Consider the following 24,207-nt stretch of genomic DNA (forward strand, 5'->3'; position numbering starts at 1 on the left):
AAATATGCCAAGTAGATGAGTGCATCCTGTTCTGCAGCTACAGCTCAGCTGGTATTTTTCAGTGTGAATCGTTTATTCACTAAAAAACCTGCTTTCAGTCATCCCCAAAGTATTTACTAATTCAAATCAAATTTACCAAACCACTTAAACTGCAAAAAACCTCTTTTTTTTCCAGGAGGAGAGAGGGAGTTATTACCCCCTTTAGCTGGCAGATAACTCCAGTGTTGAGGAATATAGGACACCCTGTTTTCTCCCACCTCCCAGAAAAATGTCTGAAACATTGGTTTAGTAAGTCATATAGTCTCTCTCTCAAAATATTAAATACTAATTGGAACAGCTACAGTGGGAGGGATTGAAGAAAAGCTACCTCAAAATGCCTCCCAGACAGGTGGTTTGGACTCTCTTCTGGGAAAGTGAGAGACCAAATTTCAAATCTTTCCTTGTGTTTGAACCTGATCAGGGATTTGAAGCAGCAGATTATAGCCTCAGGGGGTTATACATGGGTGTCCCACAGTCTGTCTGTCCTACTGGAGCCATTCCTCTTTGTTTAAAACATTTAACTGTTCATAGAGTCTCAAGAATCTTTGTGAATCTAACCCTTCATTTTCTTGGTTTTTCTTAACTGTGTTTCATTTTAGTAAAGCAGAATATTTTGTCTAATACGTAACTAATTTACCTTCCAGTTTTTCATTTCTGTGAAGGGGTAAAAACCAAAACAACTTTTTTGGACTTAACCATGTATTTCTTCTGGTTGCTGAACTGAAAAATGAGTTATTTGCACAAAACTAACAGTGACTATCCCAGTTGGAGGAAATCAGTGTAAATTTCACAAGAGGCTAATCCAGCCTTTACTCCTTGAAAAGCATTAGAATCCTATGCAGGGCCGTCCTCTAGGTTTTGTGTGATGAGATTAGTGTCTCAGGAGGGTTGTTCTTAGTACTTCTAGGAAGGCAGGGGAGACTCCTTCCATATTTTACTTTCTTCTTTCCAAAAATAACCATGCCTATGCTGCTTACTGTTTTGCTGTTAAATATGTTAGCTAGTGGTCACTAACGAGTATTTAAAGGGATGGTCACAGGGAAGACAAAGGAGAGCAAGAGAGGAAAGCAAGGGGTAAATAAAAGGGCCAAGTGGTATGACATCATGGTCACGTTTAGTGAGCGAGCAAAGTGATTGCAAATTGTGAATATAATAAACCTTTCTGTGTTACACAAGGGCAGACGGGATACTGCTGATTGTAGGCGTAGACAAAAGTAGGCAGTTGCCTGAGCTCTGGAGTGTAGGGTCAGCAAGACGGTGAGCCCTCCTCTGCCAGAGCCAGGGAAATGCAAGCTGGCGGCTGCTGCCCCACTGATGGTAGGGGTTAGAAACGTGGGCTCAGCAGTGCTGCTCTGGAAGGGGTAGGTGGCTGTTGGCAGCAGGAGCAGGCATTACCCATCCCCTAGCAGTGGCAAGAGGGCAAATATGGCTCTCCAGGGTGCTTTCTCCATCCCAGGTCTCCTTCCTTCCTCTTCTCCCATAGAAGGAAAGGCCACAGGGTGAAGCTCAACTTCAGTGCCGAGAAACCCTGTCAACTGCACGCTGCCTGTCTTTAGGATGCAGCAGGTATAGAACTAGGTTGCTTACACATCGTGCTGCCAGTCCCTTCTAGTCCTCCAGAGTACAGAGGTTTTTTCACCCCTAATGAATTTGGTCAGCTTTACTTGTTACTTCTTAGAGAGGGCTTCTGGACTTGTGTGTTGGTATGTTTTCCTAGTGAAGGATGCATATCATCTCCAGTGTTATCCTGATTCTTGACCATTATCCTCTTAATATAACCTAGCTCTTCACCTGTTCCCATCAAGCCTGTTCCAGCAGTTGGTTTGCCAATGAGGGACGTATGACTGATTGGTATTATGAAGGTGTGTCCAACTAAGATGTCTGATTACCTAGAGATGTAGCCAGGTACTGTGAGTTTTACAGGTGGGGGTGACCCAGCAGTGGAGTCCCACATTTTTGTGCTTTGTCCTCTGAAATGCATCTTTCCAGAACTGCAGCAGCAGTAGTGGACTCACAGGTTATCATTCAGATTACCAGATTTCTTCATGTTTAGCTAGTCACTGTAGAAGATACCTATACTCTGCTCAAAATCAGCCTGAATCACAAGCTGAAATGCTTGTACTTCAGTGGTTTAACCCCAGATGTAAGCTTTGGTCCTGGCAGCAAAGCATTACCCCTTTTTGCTAATGTATATTTAGATGATTCTTTGTGATTCTTTTTCAGCCAGTTGTGTTGATTGTGGGATCACAAGGCCAGTTTACCTGGCCTTGAAGGATTTGGTGGTATGAGCCTTAGGGTGACTTTTATCTCTCATTTCTGCAAAGAGACCTTATAGTAAACCAGATTACAGGATCCAGGGCCTGAACTCATCTCTGACCAGAAAACTGCAGAATGAACCTGGTTTAACTGTGCAGTGTACATATATCCTGAGTTTGATTTTTTTGCAGTGCAGCTGCTAGCACAGCACCTAAATTTGCTCAAGAAGGGTCAGGTAAGTGTTACCTGCCTTGTATTTAGAATTTAGGTGAAATCTGGCTACTAAAGTAGATGAGATTTTCCCACTGATTTAATTTGAATCAGAGGTTAACGGTGCATATTTACCTGATAGCATTTAAGTAGCTAAAGGCAACCACTGGAGTAAAGGATTGGAGCTGGTAGCACAGGTCTGGCTCCTTGTTTAACACTTTTTTTGCAAAGTTCCCTACATTGCAGATCCCACTGCTTCTTTGCTGTTTTCTCTTTCTTGACTGGTGTGAGACATACTATTGAATGTGCTTCAACTTCAGTAAAAGCAAAACTGATCATTTACAAAATACAACTGTTCATGTTTGTAATAATGTTTGATTTGTCTCTGCTCAGTTAACTGCCACACAGTACCCACTAGATGGTGCTGATTTCCCTCCATCAGAAATATCCTTCACGTTTAATAGCAGGGTCATTTGCTTTGTATCACAGATCACAACCGAATCCATGCAACTGATGTTCTACATGCCGTTTGGTACCTTACTACTCAGCCCATCCCAGGACTCCCAACTGTGATTAACGATCATGGGTCAGCAAGTGATTCAGGTATATTTAAATGTGCAAGTATATATGTTGTATTTTTAGTTTTTGTCATGAAATTTGCTGTAAGAAAGCCAACAATTGAGGATTGCATGCAGTACTACTTGTTATATAGACTTCTAAGTTCAGTAGCACCTTGGATGTTGAAGGTGTTAAGGTATGTTTGTATAACTTTGAAGAGAAAGGAATTGGTCCTCTAAAACCTAATACTGTACATTTAACGATGTGTGAGTGCAAGCCTTTGTGGTCACCCATAACAACAGACGTTTGTTACCATTTGATTTTTACAATACCTTTTTTTCTAGGAGAATTGTATTAGTAGTGCTTTTCAGCGCTGCTCCAGAAGCAGTGTAGACTTTTAAAACCTCAAACCCTGCATTGTTTTGCTATTACAAAACCGCTGGGGCATGCAGATAGTGCTGTGCACTTGTCACTGCTTGGCTGTCATGAAGTGTTCCTTTGCCTTTGTTCACTGTCTCCAAAGAAAGAGACTTGTTACCATCTTGCAACTAGTTTGCAAGACCACTCGTCTGCTGTTTTATGATTGCTCCTTACAGGAAGCTGTCCTTACTGCGTCTTTATATTAACTTCTCCAGGTTCAGCTTTAGCAAGTAGAGGACCTGGCTGTGTTTTGTGGGAGTTCTGAGGGAGTTGCTGGAAAGCAGGAGTTTGTTCTGCAGAAACCACTTCCAGTTCTGCTTTTTTTGGTGGTGTTTGTGTGGCACATACATATCATTCGTGAAACTGTAAAGGATGTTTTGGTGGGACTGGAAGTGTTTTTATTCCTGCAAAATTTTATTAGCAAGGGTTGTTGGAGGCTTTGTAGGTGAGGTGAAATGGGTAGAAGGAAAGGGGTTGAGTTTTGGGGCTTTTTGGTGTTTGTTATTTGAAAGACGGTTGTTCAGCTGCATGTAAGATCCATTCAAGCAGATTAAATTAGCAACGCATCTCACTCAGTATCTGCCTCTGACAAGCAAGTTCAACCTGCTTTAAAAAGAGGCTGTTAAGAGGATTATCAGCAAAGATCCAAAGTCTAGACGTTTGGATTGGAAAACATGCACCGTAATTGAATTAGTAAATGCTAGTCCATTGCTTTAAGGACCGTTAGTGTCTCATAGAGTAATCTATATGGTGAAGCAATTAGAGGAAGGAGTGAGAAGATTGAGTTACCCACAGAGTTCCAGCATGGCCATGAATCCATGCCTTATTGCTAGTAACTTATATAGTTTGAGAACAGGCTTTGCTGGATGGCTGGAAGATCCCCAGGTGGGATAAGAATTTGTTCCTTTCCAATTATGTGCCTTATTGCACTGGATCATGTGCACAGTATCGGAAAGCATTGATATCAGAATGTGTTTACTCTTCTATAATGTATTGTAAATTTGCTCCTTGTCCAGCTTTGTTGTTTCTGTTTCAATAAGTCACTGAAAAAGTGGTAAGGGGTTTTTTGTTGCATTTTTGTTGTTTGGGTTTTTTTAAATTTATTTATTTCTGCTCAGATTCTGACAGTGGAATCACTCATGGCCATATGGGTTATGTGTTTTCGAAGACATACACACCCACAGATGACAGCTATGGATGCCTAGCTGGCAACATCCCTGCCCTTGAATTGATGGCTCTTTATGTAGCTGCAGCCATGCATGATTATGATCATCCAGGAAGGACCAATGCCTTTTTGGTAGCAACGAGCGCTCCTCAGGTAAATAACTCTCAAGTAGCGTTGCTGTTAAGTTTGGAAGGTCTTTGGTAACGGCTTGTCCTTGCCAGTGGTGCCTGTGGCTTCCATTAAGCACAAGTCTACCAAATATTTTGAAACAGCTTATCAAAGTGACAGAACTAATCACTTCACTTGGGGATTACCGGTAAGAGTCTTCTTACACACCCTCACCACCCTCAGTTAGTAGAGCTGTTAAGAAAGGTACTGATAAAATGTCTGAAACTGTGAAATAAGGGAAGAATTATACTACCTAGTAAGGCACAGAAAGATTAAAATAAAATTAAAAAACACCTGTACAGTTGACAGTGTGCCATGCAAGTTAGTTTGTGCATGATCATAACATATTTTCCATTGTTTCTGTAGAATATGAGCAGCTGCAGTCTTTTATGAATGTATTTTTACACTATGCCTCTATTAGGGGGCATGATGGGGAAGATAATATCGGTTTTATAAATGAAGAATTGAGGCTCACCTAAGGTTACGCTGAAGTTGTTGCCAGTGCTGGGAGTTGAATTCAGCAATTCTGAGTCACTGTTCATTGGCTTAATTATGAGATCATCTTGCCTTACTTTACATAGCTGACCTGCCTGGCTTTAGCATACTGTGCTGAGAAATATTTCTATGGACAAGGAAAGGAAAAAAAGATAGCTTAATGGTGAGAAGTCAGGTAGGGATGCAGAAATTCTAGATTTACTCCCCAGCTTGGATCCAGACTTCCTCTCTCACCAAGAGCAAGTCACCTGAACTTGCTCTGTATCAGTTTCTGTCTATAAGCTTATAGTAATACTTCTCATCCTTGCAAAATCTTTCTGTGATCGAGAACTTTGATATTTACCTGGCCAGGTAAATAAATTGATAGAAGATGTATGCTATCCTTAAATCTACTTTTAAGAAATGAGTGCTATAGCTTTATGGTTGTAAAAATCAACAAGGGAAGTTAGATGATTAGTCTTAATGTATTGTCCCTAGTTTGAAAATAAATTAATGGGAAAAATTCAAATTCTTCTTGTTATTTTGGGGGGTTTTGGGTTGTAGTTGTTTTTTTTTAAAATCTGGGGTTTTTTCCAGATTTTTCCTCTTTTTTTTCCTCTTTTTCATGGCAAGCAGTATCAGCTTCCAGTAATGATAAAGTGCTGCTGTGTTAAAAATCTGCTCTCAGGAGCTGGCCCTGCAGCAGCTATAGCAGAATATATCTATCTCAAATGCTTACTGTGCAGTTAGGCAAGATGGGCTGTAAAGCTGAGTTGCTTCAGCAACCTGTTCTCTGAGGTAAAGAATAGGTTCTATACTTTAGGATAGGATTTAATTTTTTCATCTCTAGATGACAGAAAAGTATAATTGAAGTGAAAAGCCACTAGAACATATGTGTATATATTTGTGTAAAAAGTTGTAAAACTTGTATCTATTTTACATAGAAGCATATTTCCAAAAACTTTTCTTTCCATAAACCAAATTGTCAAAAGACTGAATGCTGCTGAAGTGGAGAGATTTTCTAGATGGTTATTGTCCCCTAAAGTCCATTTTCTAGATCTTTCTTTAGTTTCTGAATGGAATTGCCAAAACTATGAGAGTTATGCATCTTGTTTTGGTAAAGATTTAACCAATTTTGGATTTTAGCATTGAGAATTCTTTCAGGCTGAGTGTGTGTTGTCAAGATGCAAACTGGAATTTCACTTGTTTCTGTGTTTCGAATCAGTCCAATATGGACAGAACTGCCAGGTACAAACACCAAAGACAATAATCCCTGTTAAGGGAGGTTAGTTCTGAGAAACAGGGAAGCACATGCCTGTATTACATTATGTGGCCTGAAACAGAATAATCTATTGTCATATGATGCAGTTGAGTCAGGAACTGAAGACCCTTGAGCATGAAAGACCCAGATTTTTCAAATCAGTCTTCCAATAAATCTTAACCATCACAACAATTCAGGTGTCTGCTATTAGTCCTGCCAAAATCACATCTTCAACCTCGAGAAGTTCTTTTAAAAAAAACCCAAACAAATCAACCAAACCTGAACCTCCCTCATGCATCATCCCCACATTCTCATTTCTGCACTGCAGTGTTTCTTTCACTAAGAGGTGTCTCAGCTTTCAGCTGCCCGCATTGCTTTCACAGGCGGTGCTGTACAATGACCGCTCCGTCCTAGAGAACCACCACGCCGCTGCTGCCTGGAACCTTTTCATGTCAAGGCCAGAGTACAACTTCCTGGTCAACCTCGACCATGTGGAGTTCAAGCATTTCCGCTTCCTCGTCATTGAGGCAATTTTGGCCACTGACCTGAAGAAACACTTTGATTTTGTTGCCAAATTCAACGCCAAGGTAAGAAGATTGGTTCAGGTTTCTGGTGGATGGTCAGAAAAGATTGTGGGGCTTGGTAGCATCACAGTGAAAATGCTAGAAAGGCTGCTGTGTTGCTCTTTCTTCTGAATGTCCTTTTGGCTGCTCTAAAACATTCTGTTGAATAGTAATCTGGCAATTCTGTTATTTTTTGCTTTAAAGTAGCGCAGCTTCTTTTCTTATATATGTTTAGTTTTTTCAGAAAGTGGTTTAAGGCTAAAGATATTATGGACTATTTGAAAGTAAGTCCCACTTACATCCTACTTTTCAACATTGTTTTCTTGTTCACTGGCACTTTAGACCTATTAGCGAAGCACTCGGGGAAAAAATCAAAGGTGTTACCAAGTTTCCATAATGGCTAAGTACTTAAGGTGAATTTTTATTGGTTTAATCATACTGTTTTACTATCAAAGCACAGAAGTCATAATTATTTTGAAATTCTGATTTCAAATGCAATGAAAGCATGATCTTTCTTTCCTACTTTGTTTTAAATGGGTAAACCCCAGAGAAAGGTCACTAAAGATCTTCCCTGCACGCTCCATTCAGTGAGTATAAAATCGCAACCCTCGGAAACCATTATTAAAAATTATTATACAGTTTCAACCTAACTTACTGGAAATCACCACCTATCAAGTTACTTTAATAAACGCCATCGTCCATCAAAGCTGTTGGTGTGTTACCTAGATGATACTTGCCTTTGGAGCTGGTACTGCCTTCTTGTTCCTTGTGAGAAACACACCAAGCACAGAGTGTTTCTCATCCAGAACTAGGACCTCTTAGCTGTTTTGGTGACATAGATAAAATGTTTTCTTGTGGTATTGCTTAGGATGGACCTGTATCCTGAAATCTTGAAGCCTCCAGATGTATGACTAGTTTTGTTTTCCATTTCTCTGTAATATCTCTCTCTTTGTTAGGCTGTAAGAAGCTCTAAAGAAAGGCCTTAAATTATGGTCCAGGGTAGGCAGGGAACTGATCTGTAGATCCATAGAAGTCTGAACTCCTGCTGCACCCCTGTTAGTCATGTCCCAAAACCTCCGGTAATATCAGGGGGGGTTCTTCAGGTTAATTTTAAATTCTGGGATCATTTTCACTGGCCTAATTTCCTCATAAATGTTGAAAAGTATTGGCGGATTCTCATCTGTCAGGGCTACAATGACAGTAAAGCACAGGGAATTTAGGCTGTCTGAATACATCCTTTGAATGTGACAGTTTGGAACAAAGCCCTCACTTCTGTGAACATAAGTAAGGAATGAAAAAAGAAAGGCTAAACCAGTGATTACTGTGGCTTTGTCACAGAGATTAACTGTCTTAACTGTGGAAGAGGACAAGCTTGACCAAAGTACTAGGCATAAATTGCGGATATTGAAAACTAAATTTGTCTTAAATCTATCAGGCTGGACAATGGTAGATGCAACCACTGTTGTAGCCAAGCAACATGATACCTGAGACACTGCACAGTCTGATATATCATGTCCTGCCAGTTCCCTGTAGATTTGTAAGGACATCTGTTAACCTCCTTCTCTCTCCTTATTGCTTGAATAGTCAAATGGTCATGCATGGAATAAAAAGTGGAGGAGAAAGTGAACATATTAACCAGTGCTTGTGGCTGAGCCTGGCTTTCCCAGAGTAATCACTGCCTTAAAAAGAGATCATTTATGTTTGGTTGGCAAAAACTCATCTGTACCAGAGTGGTCTCAGAGAGCAGACCTGACATATTTGTATATGGGTGGAGGTGCTGTAACTGATAAAATTAGCTCTAAATGATCATGTTATTGATTGGGTTGCTGAACTGTAGTTTAGTATATTGAGGCTACAGTCAGAGAGACCCTTCTGTACAGAAGTCAGTGTAAACACATGTAATGTAAGCATCCTCCCACCAGAAAACTTGTAGTCTGGAAAGTACCCACAAGAAATAATGAAGGATGCTCACTGTCCGACACTGATGATATCAGTGCATTGGAGCACTTACTGTTCTCTGACGTTAGTTATGTTGGAACACATACACCAGAAGCAAAGCCCCCACCATGGGGGGCCCGCTGCTGTATGGGGCAGGGGACCTGCTGACAGAGGACATGGAAGTTTCATCTAGTCATAGCACAACAACTCTCTATCCATTTTCAACTATTGCAAGCTTGACGATTAAAGCTGTGTTTCAAGGAGGGATTTGAATTTCGAAAATTAAGTGGGCAGTAGAAGACAGCCCCTCCCACATGAGGAGATACTCTAGGAGAAAAGGCTGAGATGGGAAAATGTGGCTAATGGCAGTAAAGGTTGCTATCGCTGACGGTTTGGAGATGTAAAAGGCCAAAGACCTCAGTGCTTTCTCAGTCGCAGTCTTTGTGGCTAAGACCTGGCTTCAGGAATCTCAGGCCCCTGAGGTGTGAGACAAAGTCTGAAGTGATGAAGACTTACCCTCAGTGAATGGCATCAGGTTAGGGAGCACTTAATCAAACTGGACATACACGAGTACATGGGTGTCGTGGTTGGGGGGGGACCTGGTGGGATGCAGCCATGTGTATAAATACCTGATGGGGAGAGTAAAGCAAATGGAGCCAGACTCTTCTCAGTGGTATCTGGTGACAGGACAAGAGACAGTGGGCACAAGCTGAAATACAGGAATCCCCATTTGAAAATAAGAAAGGATGTGTTTACTGTGATGGGGGTTGTACATTGGAAGAGATTGCCCAGAAAGGTTGTGGAGTTTCCCTCCTTGGAGATATTCAAAACCGAACTTGACACGATTCTGAGCAGCCTGCTCTAGCTGGCCCTGCCATTAGCGAGGGGTAGACTAGATGATCATCAAAGGTGCTTTCCAACCTCAACCTTTCTGTGATTCTTCAAGGTGACGCTTTTATTTTAGAGCAGTTGATAGTATATATTACTTTTTACTGTGGGAGGTATGGGGAAAATAGCGAAAAGGAAGAAAACTGGGAATACTTTCAGATATAGATCAAATAGGGAAATAAGCTTGTTAGATGTGTCTTCACACTGCAATTAGGTCAGCATGGCATTTGATGGTAATTTATCATTGTACACCAGTGAGGTAGCAACTTCTTGGAAAATGTCATGGAAAGATTGCATTTGTTGGTTTTCCTAGAAAATTATTTCAAACAGGCACATCATTTGGTAAATATTAATTTCTTGTGATTTATCTCAGTGTTCAATAGTTTTCACTTATTTTTCTTTTTACATATTGCTCCAGAGCTGATTGTAAATTCCAACCTTGGGTTAGCTCACCTGCTTACACTTGTGATTTTATTAAATAGCTAAATATACTGTAAGATATTCCAGGGCAGAACTTCCTCTGTGGATGCATCCTTTTACCCAGGATTACTGTCATGGTTTTCCTTTTTCTGTCTACTAGGTGAATGATGATGTTGGAATTGACTGGACTAATGAGAATGACCGCTTGCTCGTTTGCCAAATGTGCATCAAACTGGCTGATATAAATGGGCCTGCAAAATGCAAAGATTTGCATCTGCAGTGGACAGAAGGCATTGTCAATGAGTTTTATGAACAGGTAAATAAATGCATGTCCAAAGTGGTATCTGCTGGTTGCATGTCTTGTGTTAAACAGTCTTGTACCATGCTGGTGCTGGTGATGAGTGAAAATCACAGAGAATAAGGGATGACGGGGATTGCTAGAGTTACACTAGTCCATCCTTTTGCTGGATCAGTGAAAGTCCATTTGTCACTGAAGATTCTGATGTGTCCTCAAAGACCTCTGATGATGGGGTTTCTACAGGCTTAAGTGTTCCAGTCTGGCACTGTCCATACGGTGGACATGGTGAGCAAGTGTTCCTTTCCTCTTTATTTTTCTGTAGGCAGTCGTCATGTCTCCCTTTCAGTCTTCTTTAGTGCAAACTATCTTTTCATCCTTCCTTCTATGTCTTTTCGAGACATCAGCTGGGTCTCATTGCTCTCCTCTGCAGTCACTCCAGGTGGCTCACACTTTTATTGATATGTGGTCTCCAAAACTGGACACAACATCATTGCTGAGGTGATCTAAACAGAGCAGACGAATTATTTTAGCTTCCCTGTGGGCCACGTCTCTGTTCACACACACAGAACTTTTATGTACTGAGCACGACTGTGACATTGACTTTCAGTTTATCACAGACTAACCATATCTGCTCCCTACACGTTGATCCTGACTCATACTTGATTTTTTAAGACGACACTTTCAGCTTTCAGAACATTTGTCAGTACTACTGCACTAATTATGCAAGGCTTAGCTGATGGTAGCATGAGGAAGGAGGACAGACACAGATTGATTTACAAAGACCTGGGAATACAGCCAGGCACTGGTCCTTTTCTGCCAGGTGTAAGGGAGCCCTTAATTGAACCTTTTCTCATTATAACCTATTTAGCCCTGCCGAGTGCAAGGGATGGGACTGTTCCCACACTATGCCTGTTTCCGGAGTGGGAACATATTCTGAATGTGCTGGTTAGACTAAACTCCACATCCTGTCTTTTCAAGAGGAAGCAAGCAGGCTAAATCACTGAACCAGACACGCCACAGTCTTCTTGGGGAGGCTGTGCAGTAACCTGAAGTCACAGACTAATCCCTTTTAAAGCCTTTTCATCTTCCCTTAAATTTACTGTACTTACACTTTGGAAAAAAATAGGATTTGCTGCTGCTGCTGCCTTCTGGAGTATGTAAAGAAATGGGAAAAGGGACAAAATTCAGACATGGACCTGAAGCTCCTTCATTTAGTTCAGATCTCCTGAGAAAAAGAAAGAACAATGACCCTTATATATATTACATATATAGTTGGTCCCATTTTTCTTTTCATTTTTTCCTTAAAGAGAGTGAGTCCCATAACAACAGTGATCAACCTTCATCTCCCAAATTTTCTTTCAGGAAATGCTTTTCTTCATATTTGTCTGTTTTCATTAAAACTCTCCCAACAAATTGTACTTTACTCAATTCTGGTGATGATCATAGCTTATGTGGGTGACTACTGCATGCAGACAAAACCTGTTGATCAGATACATGATATGACTCTCCTTTGATTGAACATAACTAATGTCAGAGGGCAGTAACTGCTCCAGTACATTAGTATTGTCAAAGTGTTGGATAGTGAGCTCTGAATCAAGCTTGAGAGGAACATGTGTGGGAGGATAGGGTGTTATCTCTTCCATAGCAGGAATCTGGATTATTTTCCATCAGTCAGAAAGATGTGCTAATGTTCATGCTCTTGGAAGCTGCTCCAAAGGACTGTTGGAGATTATCTTTCTTATAATCTTGTAATTTAAAAAAAAATGCATTTGAGATTTATCCTCTCTGCAGAATTTGATTCAGAATAACATATATGTTATCTTTGTTAATGGCATTCCTTTTGGGGATTGTGAGCAAACGCATTTGACCTCTTGGCTTGCAAATTCCAAGAGGTCAGGTAATCAGTAAAATACTAGGGGTTTTTGGTTTTGTTTTTGTTTTAATGGAAGATGTGTATTCACTGTATTGAGAAATCAGTAAGTCCCAGTGGGTTTCCTGTTTTGGTTTTTTTGCATGGCATGAGTCGCCATGCTGACAGGATACTGATGAGGTTGAAAACAGAGAATGTTTTCTTCCTAGGACTTACTTTTGGCATTAAGGAGGATAAGCTAGATTCTCAATATATTTAACCTAGGTTAAAATCTGATTTTCTGTAATGTAATATGCTACGAGAGGTGTGTCAAGCCTTCTTCACCATGCTTTTGATCATCAGGTTTTTTTCTGAGAAGGGAAAAATCTTCATTTTCTCATTTCTAAAAAGGAGAACTTTATGGGAAGTTTGGATTTTCCTAGAATTGTTATCAAAAAGCATATATATATGTGCATTCAACCTGTGCTGTGAAAGGAATGAAATATTTTTCTTGAATTTCCTTTAATAAGCACCAATTCCTTTGAAGAATTTAACTCCCCTGTAAATAAAAACTCCTTAGTAAAGACATTTTGCATAGAAACATTCAAGATCCTGTCATATTGTGACTGTTTCCTTTTCTTCCCTCCACATGCTCAGTGTACTTATTTGAAGACAGGTTAGACATATGAAAAAGAATCAAAAAATGCACTGCAAGATGTTTCACATAATAAATCATGTTTTAATGGAACATGAAAAAAGAACTTGTAAACGTTTCAACAGTCAGCTTTCTTCCCACTACTGACAGCTCACAACCAGGAAATCTCAGACATGTTACTGTAAAGAAGAGAGAGCAGCCACCTCTTCTTAATTTATTTGCTAATTCAGGAATGAATGGCATGTTTCAGTGTTTTGTTAACACTAATATTTTGCATTTAATGATTGAACATAACATTTTGGGGTAGGTTATTATAAAAGTAACAAAACAAAACACAAGGAAATGAGATATTTGTCATACATGCTTCAAAGTTTAACTCTCATTCTTTGGCTTTCCCAGATATCAACAGGGTGTTGACCAGATACATTGTCCATGACTTTTGGAAAATTTAGGTTACAAGGAGATAAATTCAGGCAATCTGTAATATAATGGAAATTGAAAATGTCTCTCCAAATTCTAATCTTTATTCTCAAATATAGATCTCTGTATTGTATTAAAACATCAATTTGTGTATCAGGCTTGATTAGGGGGATTAGATATTTTTCTTGGAGAGGTGGCATCCAGTCTTGACATGTCTACTCAGCTGAAAACTCACTGATATCATCAGAAGCTTTCTTGTGATAGGGAGGAGTGAATATATCAGACTTGATTCTGCAAGAAAGTTTTACTTTCTTTTACATCATAAGAGGAGGGAGAAAAAAAGTCTTCCTATATCTCTCCTTTACCCTCTTTCCCCAAGAAAAGCTAGCAAAAAGCTTTATGGGAAAGATTTACTACTTCTGAGTAACCCGTGCTTTCATAGGGATCATTCTAATAGTCCTGGAAAACAAGTACTTATGACCCAAAGCCAAGAGGACCTCTCCATGTTATGTATAGTAAGGACAAAATTAATAAGAAAACTAGTTCAATGAGATAGCCCTTGCTTGTAGAAGTTCAGTCTTGCTCCCTGCAAACATGTGGCTGATTACAAGGTTGTTGTGAGCTAAAAATCACAAAATCAGAAGGGATTTTTTGAAAATAATGTGAAGAAAGAAAGAAAATAATAATTTTCAAATTTGCACACTCACAGTGTAAAAGTACAGGACAAGGGCAGTGGGCATCATTTTGCAGTCATCAGCTAACATCCTTGTTAAATTCACACTATCAGTAGTGGGTCCTCTTACAAGAAAAGAGCTGTAACTTCCATTGGCCATTTGACATGATGGCACTGTGGTAGTGTCATGCTGGTGTACTATGGAAGTGGCATTGGAGTTGAATTATTTTTCTTGCATCGTTTTTAAGTGGTTTGATGTGCATTACTCCTTTTCGTGACATGGTTTTGTTTCATTTACTTCAAAGACATTATTGCTATTTTTCATCTCCAGGGTGATGAAGAGGCTAGCCTGGGCTTGCCAATCAGTCCTTTCATGGATCGCTCTGCTCCTCAGCTGGCACACCTCCAGGAATCTTTCATCACTCACATTGTGGGACCACTATGTAACTCTTATGACTCAGCGGGGCTGATGCCAGGAAAATGGATAGAAGATAGTGATGAATCAGGAGACACTGATGAGCACGAAGAGGAAGAAACAGCAGAAATGGAAACTTGTGAAAATGCTGAATCCAGTAAGTTGTTCACACTTAGATTTTTCAATGGGGCAAGTTCCATATTGTGACCCAAAACTAAGCAGCCATATTGTAAAAGCATAGAGACCATGAGCTGGTCAGGTTCAACATGGGCCTCTCCAGAGTTACAGTGATTCAGTGCTGTCCTTAGTGAAGCCGGTGGTAATGGAGACACTCCATGGTTTCAGGACTCATACGCATTGCTGTTCATATCTACTACTTATTTCTACCTTCAGTTGAGGTTTCTGGTGATGGATCACCCATCTGTCTGAGGGCTTTTTAGACTGTTTCAGCACTGATGTTAGCAGACTGCAACAATTTCAGTTGAAGAAAGGATGGTTGGGAGATGATTTTTTGAGGAAAGCACTCATCATTTCCATGAGTTAGCATGATGTACAGGAATAATAGAATGAGGCTCTGAGATGATGATGCAGTAAAAGAGTTTTTTTCAATGGAAGTATTTTAATGCAAATCTCCTCAGCGCAACGTAATGTGTGGAGAAGAGTGGAGAGAATCGGCACTGAGCATTGCTGTGTTGTGCGCTGGGAACTGCATCACTTGGCCCTTCTGGCTAATCAGTAACTAAAGCTGATAGTCTCCAGCCTTTCCTCCAGAAGGGCAACAGTGCTGACATCTGTCATACTGAGAGGAAAACTTTGTACCTTGAAAGGAGTTCTCGGGAACTCATTGGAAGTAATTTTTAAGAGAAAAGGCTGCAGCTGTAGACCTATTTCTTTTACCAGTTTAATCCTGCATGAGTTGCCTGTTCCTCTCCTGTTCCTCCTCCCTCTGAGTTTCCTACTACTGTTCTTTTATTTCCTTCCTCTGGGTCATCTTTCTCTCCCTCCCCTATTTCTAATCCTTCTAGAAAGCACCAGCCTTAAGTGTGCTAATGACATTCTGATACATAGCTTTTTCCTCTTAACAGCTTCACTTTTTCTGTTCATTCCTACACACTTTCATGCCCTACTGAGTATCATCCCTATTTTCTGTTGGGGAGGCTGAGAAGTGGAAAGATTTGAGGATTGCATTGTCCACATAAGGACGTGGGACTAAAATCTACATCTCCTGATGTGTAGAACTGACCTTTTATCTCTAGTAAGATCCAGGGGTATACGGTATGTAATTAAGAAATTATTGCTGTTGTTCACACACACACACTCGCACATATTTTAAGTTTAGCAGGTTCACATGCACAAAAAAATTGTTGTTGAGAACAGCAAGCATTAAGTACTATAGCACACACAAGTTCATTTTAGCACCTTATGATCTATCAGCTCTAATAGCAGGCAGAGCCATATGTTTCTGTGGCAGATTGGCATTTATGGAATTGCCTGCTGGGGGAAAGCGTATGCAATTAGTCACCAACATAGACCCCAAAGCCTGAAACCGATGTTGCTGTATTAAAAAGAAAGAAGAAGGATGTTCTCGTTTATCCATTGGAGTGTCTAACCTTACTTTGAAATCCTTAGTTTCCTTTCACCTCGGTTCTCTGTTCACTTGTCTTCTTTATCACTGCTAGTCAAGTCTAACAATGCTGCTTTCAGGTTTAAAGCACAGACCATTATTAACCCTTGTCACATTGAAAACAGACCATTTTTTAGTTGTCTTCTGTTTTCTTTTTCACATTCTCCTCCATGACAGTACTTTACTATTCAACCTGGTGCTTTTAGGCTCTTTATCTTTTTCAAAACCTTAAAAATGAATGTATCAGAGTTTTGAAATATCCAAACAAATTATTCCTACTTCTTTCTTACCAAATGTGGGGTGCTTATCTTCTCGATCATACCAGTGTGTTACAAACTGTTTTCCTCCGGTTCCCTAAATTCTCTGTGACTGTGTGGATCTGAATCAGGAATCGACAGCATTGTTTATGTTGATATAGGGGTCTTACAGGTTGTTAGAAATTTATACCTATGATTAACACAATTTTGGGTGTTTAAAACTTTCTCAATAAAACAAAATAAAAGGTTGAGATGTCAGATGCATAGATATTAAAAGTTGTGTAGATATCGACAAGGCTCTTTTTCTTGATGGAAATGCCTTTTAGGCAGGTGGAAATATAATTGTGGCAGAAAACACTTCACCTAGGTCCTGATAATTCACTAAAGCAGTTGAGATAAACTTAAGAGTTATAAAACCGTAAGGTAGCTTAAAATTGTTTTTATTATTATAGAGGAGTATATAATTCCCCCAAAGTTCTGATGCAAGTATAAGAATTAAACAGGCTCAGTCTTTAGTGATTCAGAGAGATTTTAACACCACAGCAAGTGCTCGCTGGTGTCTGCAGAGAGCAGCAAGATGCGGGGTCACCCGGGAAACCCAGGAGAGAATGTCCTGCTGCGGCATTGGCAGGGTAGGGGCTTCCTATTAGTGCTGAACCTGAAGGTTTCCTACAGGGAACCAAGGGCTTTCTAATGAAGGATTGAGTTGGATTTGGTCTGTGCTCAGTGAAAAGCTCTTTGTTTCCAGTTCAAAAGCTTCAAGGGCTAAACGTTTTGGATCCTGACACAGACATACTTCAGGCAACCTGCAAATACTAATCCACACAAATTTATTTGGTACAAAACATTCTTCTACGTCACCTTCTTTAAAAAAGAAATGGGCAGTTGTCTTTGGAGGGGTTTTTATTTCAGTTCTGTGACGGCCGTTGCCACTGTTAACAACCAGGGAAAATTTTCAAGCTTTGTACTGTTAAGGAGTTAACAATCTGTGTTGGACAGACTGTATTGACAAAGAAAAAAACACACTTCAGACAGCAAAACACTTGTAGTGCAGCTGTGTCGGGAGCCATGAGAACTACCAGTGGCAAAAACATTTTATAGGTTAACAGCAATGGACTGATGCTTCAAAAACAAAGGCAAGCGAGCTCCCTGTTAGTATTCAGCTGTAAGACTACATCTTCAGTGGTCAGACTCCATTGCCGAAGCCATGTTGTGCAAAGGCTTTAAGGTCGTCTCTACTGCAATGGTGGAGTGATAAATCCCTGACTTTGAAAAGGGCACATAGGAGTGGGTTCCCTCCTTTAACTACTAATGCTTGCTCATTCGTTATCCTTCTACAGCTCAGATCAAAGGTAAAATGTGGAGAAAACAAAATCAGGATCTTTCTTCCTAAGGCAATCAGCAAGGATCCATTGTGGGTGGGGGCACAGAATTTAATGTGTATGTGTTATGGAGTATGTTGATCAGAGTCTTTAAGTACCTGATATACAAAAATGAGCAGAAACAGCTCAGCAACATGCTTTATGCATAATCATTCAAGCACTAGATGTCTCTGTGAGCTGCATAGTCAGGGACAGCATGCAACCTGCGATGGGATGAAGCTGGGGCTCAAACTGTGCAGGAAACCAGTTTGCTTTCCCAGAGGTCTGGAGAGGCATAGCTTTCTGAATTTTAAGACTGTTTTAATCTGTGTTTTTAAAAATCTGTTAGTGCAATTCCTATATGTCCTAGTTCACCTTGTCTGCTTGCTACACCTTCAGTCCCTTTTCCTTCTTCTCTCACAGAACACATTACATTAATGTCACATGGTATTTTACAGGAAAGAAGTTCAAGAGGAGGAAAATCTACTGTCAGATCACTCAGCACCTGCTTCAGAACCATAAAATGTGGAAGAAAGTAATTGAGGATGAGGAGAGGTTAGCTGGGACAGAGAAGCAAGGCGTGGAGCAATCCACGCTGCACCAATCTTCAGAACAAATCCAGGCCATCAGGGAAGAGGAGGAGGAGAAAGGGAAGCCCAAGAGGGATGAAGAAGAGAACGCAACTGTAGAACCAAACCAATGACAATATTTACAGCAGTATTTTAAGACAGATTGACTTGTGCACAGACTCTTTCTCAAGCCAGCACAGCATTTAGACACAACACTGTAGAAGTATGGGATAATGCGCCTACAGCTGTTTAATTTGTTTCTTTTTCCTTTTTATGGTGAGGTACATTGTTTAAACTCCTATGCTCAAGGAAGCTTTCACACTGCGACACCGGCTTTTACAGACTTTCTTTAAAGAGATTTGGGGGTGGGTGGAATTATATAAATAAATATATATATATAGCCAGGGTTATTGGCTGCACACTTCAGCAAAATACATTTAATGGTATATTATGGTCACTGTGATATTTACAGAAGAAAGTTATCTAAGGAAATGCTGCTTCTAAAGCACATTTGCAGTTAACAGTAAGGTACCAGTTAAGTAGCTTTTGCTCTTAATGCCAAGGGATAAAAGTTCCAGAGCTTTATATGAATGCTGATATATCCTGCCAACAGATATGTGTGTGCAAGGGGGTGTTTGCGAGTGTGAGTGGATGTAACGTAATATAGCATAGTTTGAGTTCTTATTACACTAGCTGTAGCACATGTCCCAGTACGCGACAACAAACAGAAGGCCTGAGTTTTAGGGCGTTTGCGCCCCCAAGGGAACCAGAGACCATTTTGAGGAGCTTTGCGTTCCCCGTAGCCCTCCAAGTCCCCGTTTGCACTCCAGCTGCAGCCAGCAGCCTTTCAGCAGGGGCCGCGGTGGCCCGGGCTGCTGGCCTGGCCCCATCGGCTGCGCGGGCTCCTGCGCCTCCTCCTCTTCCTCCTCCTCCTCCTCCGCGGCACTCCCCAGACTGCTGGCGAAGGGGATCTGCCGGGACGTTTATTTTCCAAAGGGGGTTACGAGGGGCTGTGTGGCGCGCTGGTCTGTTCCCTGTGAGAGGACCTGGCCCTCAGTGTGCGTGGGAGCGGGTGAAGGCTGCGTGCGGCGCTGCGCGTGTTTGGGCAGGAGGGAACGGAGAGCAAATGCGTGTGCGTGCTCGGAAACCAGGGGCACGCCGTCATCTTCCTCCCCTGACCTTATGCCTCCGTGCATCAGTGGCCAAATATACCATTTAAGAGCGAAGCTAAACTACGTCTCTTGAGAGCAAAAGAAGGGGAGTGCGGGGGCCGTACCCTCCCTCAGAATAAGAGGCAGACGATGCATTAGGAGCAGCGCGGGGGACGGGTGCGGGTCCTGCCTCGGGCAGACGCTCGTATGTCTCAGCAACCACTCACATGAGCTTCAGAGAACTTGGTTTTTCAGTGTGACGTGCTGGATGGGAGCAGTTTGTTGCTGGCATTCTGCTTAGAAGCAGCGTTTGATACCACCAATATACTTTTTTTCTTTTTTCTTTTTTTTTTTTTTTTTAAGAGAAAGGAAAAGATCGGGCCTGTAAGAAGAGCAGATCTTTTTTTTTGTTCTGTTTATTTGTTTTCTATGTTGTTTATGCTGTGAGCCAAATGTCTATTTAAAAGGTTGGATATTCACTTTCAATATTTTATTTCACAATATTATATTTGTCAATGATTAGCTATCTAGATGTAAATATGGAAAAATTTTTATGGGTTCCTGTAGATAATGATATCTTTAAGAAAAAAAGAAAAAGAAAAAAAGGGAAAAGTCTTTTTGTAAAGCTAATTTTTTAAAAAATAAATACAAAAACATTTTTATACAGTGTAGCCATTTCCAAACCCAACAAATAAAGTCTTGAGTAATTTGTATAGACCCTTCTGGGAAGCCAGTGGTCTACAGGATCAAGGCTTTAAAATATTAATGCTCTTTGGGACTGGCAGCACCGGCCAATACAACAAAATTTAGAGTTTTGTTCCCCCCAGAAAAAGAAAATATATATATATATATATAAGTTCAGTTTCTCTCAAAAATCATTTGACTATGTATGCTTTTTATATTTTATCCTGCAGCCCCTTGCCAAGAAGAGGATTGCTTGTGTGAGTAAGAATGCTTGTGAAAGGAAGAGTTTGTAGAAGTCCTTTCTATATTAAATTTCTGACATTGCATCCATCACTTTCTGCTACCCTTACGCATTCACCACATTTCATTATCCTATTGATACCTCCCCAAAAATGTTGGAAAACATTCTCTATCAAAACCAATCAGCATGTGTGTTACCACTTCAGAGTTTCTTTTTGCTTTGCATTTCTGTTAGAGTGTGCTTTTGCTGGAAAACAGGATTTTGGTTTCGTACAGGTTGCATTTGCCTGATATCGTCCCATCCTACTCTTACCAGTAGAGAAGGCATTTGTGTTTTGACAGAGTGACTCTAGAGCATGGCTCTGAATGCTCTTAGCGGCAGAAATATTTATTAAGTGTTTTTCAATGAAATCAGAAAAGCGAAGATCCAAATTACACTATTATTTTAAAGGGAAAGGATATAGCAGAATTCATTCAATAGAAAAAAAGATGTCTCCGAGATCTCAGCAAGTCTCCACCAATTCCATCTTGCACTCTTTTCACACCTCTTCAGTTACTTTGATTAATCATTTTATTTGGGGTTTTCTTGTACAATTGATATGCATACCTTATAGTATGAGAAGAATTTAATATGCCTCATTCTGTCCTTTAAAAATTAAACTTACAGAGATGCTTTAAAATGTCACATCTCCAAGCACTTTTTTCTCCATTTTCAGTGCATGATCACTGGGACTGGATTTTTTATATTGATTTTTATATTGCCTTTGCTAAAAGAAGAAAAAAAGAAGTTATTGCAGAAAGCGTTAGTGGGTACCCAGTTGGTAAAATTACATAGAGGCATTCAAGAATGAGGTGAAATCCCGCAAGTGGACTTCCACATACTCCTCTAAGCAGGCATACACAGGGTTGAACTAAGAAAAATTATCCTAAAAATGTGCTGAAATGGAATTACTCTATTTTTCCTAGTCATCATTTTTGGTTGCCATTAGGTAAAATTTTTGTCAGCTTCTAATCTGTTAAGATTTTTTTCTATACTGCCAAAGCAGCTGTCACAAATTGTTACTGCATTGCTACACAAGCCTGTTTGTGGGTACAGTTTGATTAACTCAGGTCTTTTGCAGTGAAGGAATTGCTGACAGGCTTAAAATCAGAATTATCATTGATTTTATCCAAACTGGAAGGAATACCAGTGAAGAAGCTAAAGTAGCTGGGAGTGGTTAACTTGGTAAGAAGTGACTTTTTTTTGCACTCCAAATAGTTACTAATAGAATCCAATTTCTGCAGGTGTCCACTCCTTATGAAACTGATTTTCAGTCTTTGCAGAGCATTTTTGGCAGGCATTGATCAGGAAATTTCCCAGATTGGCTTAAATTTAATACAAAAGAAAATACCAGAGAGATTTTTTATCAAACGTGAATACCATTGTTTTGCTTTGGGGTTTTTCCTAGATAATGAAGCAGGTAATATTTTAGGGGTAATAGTTTCTAGTCTGAAGGAGGCAAAGCTTTTGACCTGCAGTTGCAGCAACCTTTTGGAGGCTAGACCTTGACAGTTTTCCACTTTGTGCAGTCCTTTTGTGTTGCAAACCCCAAATAAACCACAGCCTGTGCAATATTTGGGGGGGTGGGGGGAGAAGAAAACTAATTGTATTCTGTCAGCAAAGTGCTCAGATTTCAGGTGGGATGTTTACAATGTTGATTTGGGTTTCTGGTATATACAGTATGCAAAGAGGTTTGTTAAATACTAGGGAAAGCAAGCCCCATTTAAACAGTGTTTTGCAGTAACAAAAAATTTACGTATTTTAGTTTCCAGTTCTTTAAAAACAGGAAGAAAAAGATTGGACTATTTTTTTCCAATTGGATATTTTGGTTTCTCCACTGTAATGTCACCTGGTGACTGATCCTGCTCCCTTCTAGTCTAAGAGAAGTTTGCTGTTCCCTTAAATAACGGGCTTTTTACAGTGCTTGCAGCCCCCAAGTGCAGTGAGAAAAGCACTCTGCCCGTCACATATAAACCCTTTTGCCCCCATATTCCCAGTTTGCTTGATAGTCACTTGCTGTTCATTGTGGACTATAACTTTTCTCTTTATGCTCGTGTTGCAGAAGGAACACATGGGAGTAGAGAGTGTGAAAACCCCAAACGATTTCTTTTATTGCCTTTTCTTTTAGGAGGAGTCTGAGACTTTTGTTTCCAAGAATCCCAAAATACCTGTGTCTAGACGTAATAATTTCCACCATGTTCAAAGGGCCATAATTTACTATTTATGCTCTAATTCTTGAGGGAACCTGGCGTTTCTTGATTTTTTTTTGAGCTAATGTACAGAGCATGTTGACACTCATCTCTGAAAATCATATGCCTCCTCCAGTAGAAAGATGGTGTTTGATGCAATGCTGCAAGCCACGCATCAGAAGTAAGTTGCAAGAATCTACTAGGAAAAAGGGATTCTACTGTGCTCTTGGCAATATTTTGAACTCCCTTCCTCTGGGAGTGAAATTTTTTACAGAAAGCTGGGGAAATTGCTGTGTCACCCATGGCCTCCCCTGTGACCTTGTGCAGGGTGCTGGCTCTCATAGAAAATGGTGGTCACATTCTGGCAGTACAAGGCTCCCAGGGCAGATGTAATTTGCATTTGTTAACAATGCAGGGATCAGTTTTTACCCTGACATCATGTGTGAACGTCTTTCTGCATCATCATCAAGTTAAAATCCATGACTGTGATTGCTCAGGACCTTTTGAGCGGATGCATTTGGGACTTTTACCCTTAGTGTACTACTGTTAGAAAGTTCTTAAGATCCTGATGGTCTGAATTTGGAAGGAAGTTAAGTCTGTAGAGGTTCAGATAGATACTTCTAAAAGTACCATTTGGCATCTAAGCAAATTCTGTACCCAACTCCCTTTTTATGCTTTCCGTGCTGGATTTTAAGTTCATTTGTTTTCTTTAGGAAGTTCTCCTAAATTTTTGTCTGCTTTTTAGGTACAAAAATTTTTCTGAAATTCCAGCCCTGTCTTTTTCTTCCTTCATAAATGCCCCGGAAAGTAGAATGCAGTGTGGAGAAGCCAAAGATCTTGCCAAACTGAGCATCAGTCAGTGGTGCAGCCCATGAGGACTGCCCAGCCCATGGCCCAGTCTGGGCACATTCGCACCCAGTGCCATGCCCGTGCTGGTGGGCTGTGAGCTGAGTAGGTGTGGGGTAGCTGTCGGTTGGGGTACTCGGCAGCCTGATGCCCACCAGCTTTTAGTGGGACTTGGGATCTTAGAGAATTTTGTCAGTTTTCAAAGAACCTTAGGCACTTTTGAAAATTTTGCCGTAAGTATAATGCAGCAAAAGGTTTGTGGTTGGTCCCAGGTGTTAATGAAGTGTTTGTGCAAAGTCTCGTTAATTATCAGGCACATCCTGCTTGGTCTGTGTGGTGTGGTCCTGTGCTGGTGATGGCGAGGGCTTTGCTGTTGATGAAGATGGTTGCAGGTGTGAGTCCACCCTCTCACTGACTTTCCATAGGCACAGCCAGATGTGCCGGTCAGTGCGAGCCTGGGCAGCCCAGCAAACCCAGCTGCACCCCGGGCTGCGATCCAAAAAAAGCACAAGGTGCTTGGCCAGCAAATACCCCCAGGAGACGCACCAGCAGATTCAAGTGTGGGAGAGGCAACAT

At 40.6% G+C, this 24,207-nt stretch overlaps 1 protein-coding gene across 1 annotated transcript in view; it reads left to right on the forward strand.

Annotated features, from left to right (window-relative positions):
* Window positions 1–23,736, forward strand: part of PDE3A (phosphodiesterase 3A) — a 267,645-nt gene extending 243,909 nt beyond the window's left edge. Inside the window, exons 11-16 of the mRNA XM_075051354.1 lie at window positions 2,995–3,108; window positions 4,602–4,801; window positions 6,935–7,138; window positions 10,521–10,676; window positions 14,587–14,827; window positions 18,371–23,736. Of these exons, the coding sequence (XP_074907455.1) occupies window positions 2,995–3,108; window positions 4,602–4,801; window positions 6,935–7,138; window positions 10,521–10,676; window positions 14,587–14,827; window positions 18,371–18,615 (1,160 nt within the window). The 3' untranslated portion in view covers window positions 18,616–23,736. The remainder of the gene's footprint in view (window positions 1–2,994; window positions 3,109–4,601; window positions 4,802–6,934; window positions 7,139–10,520; window positions 10,677–14,586; window positions 14,828–18,370) is intronic.
* Window positions 23,737–24,207: the final 471 nt, after the last annotated feature.

Source organism: Buteo buteo, chromosome 19 (genome assembly GCF_964188355.1).
Source record: "Buteo buteo chromosome 19, bButBut1.hap1.1, whole genome shotgun sequence".
Taxonomy (NCBI): domain Eukaryota; kingdom Metazoa; phylum Chordata; class Aves; order Accipitriformes; family Accipitridae; genus Buteo; species Buteo buteo.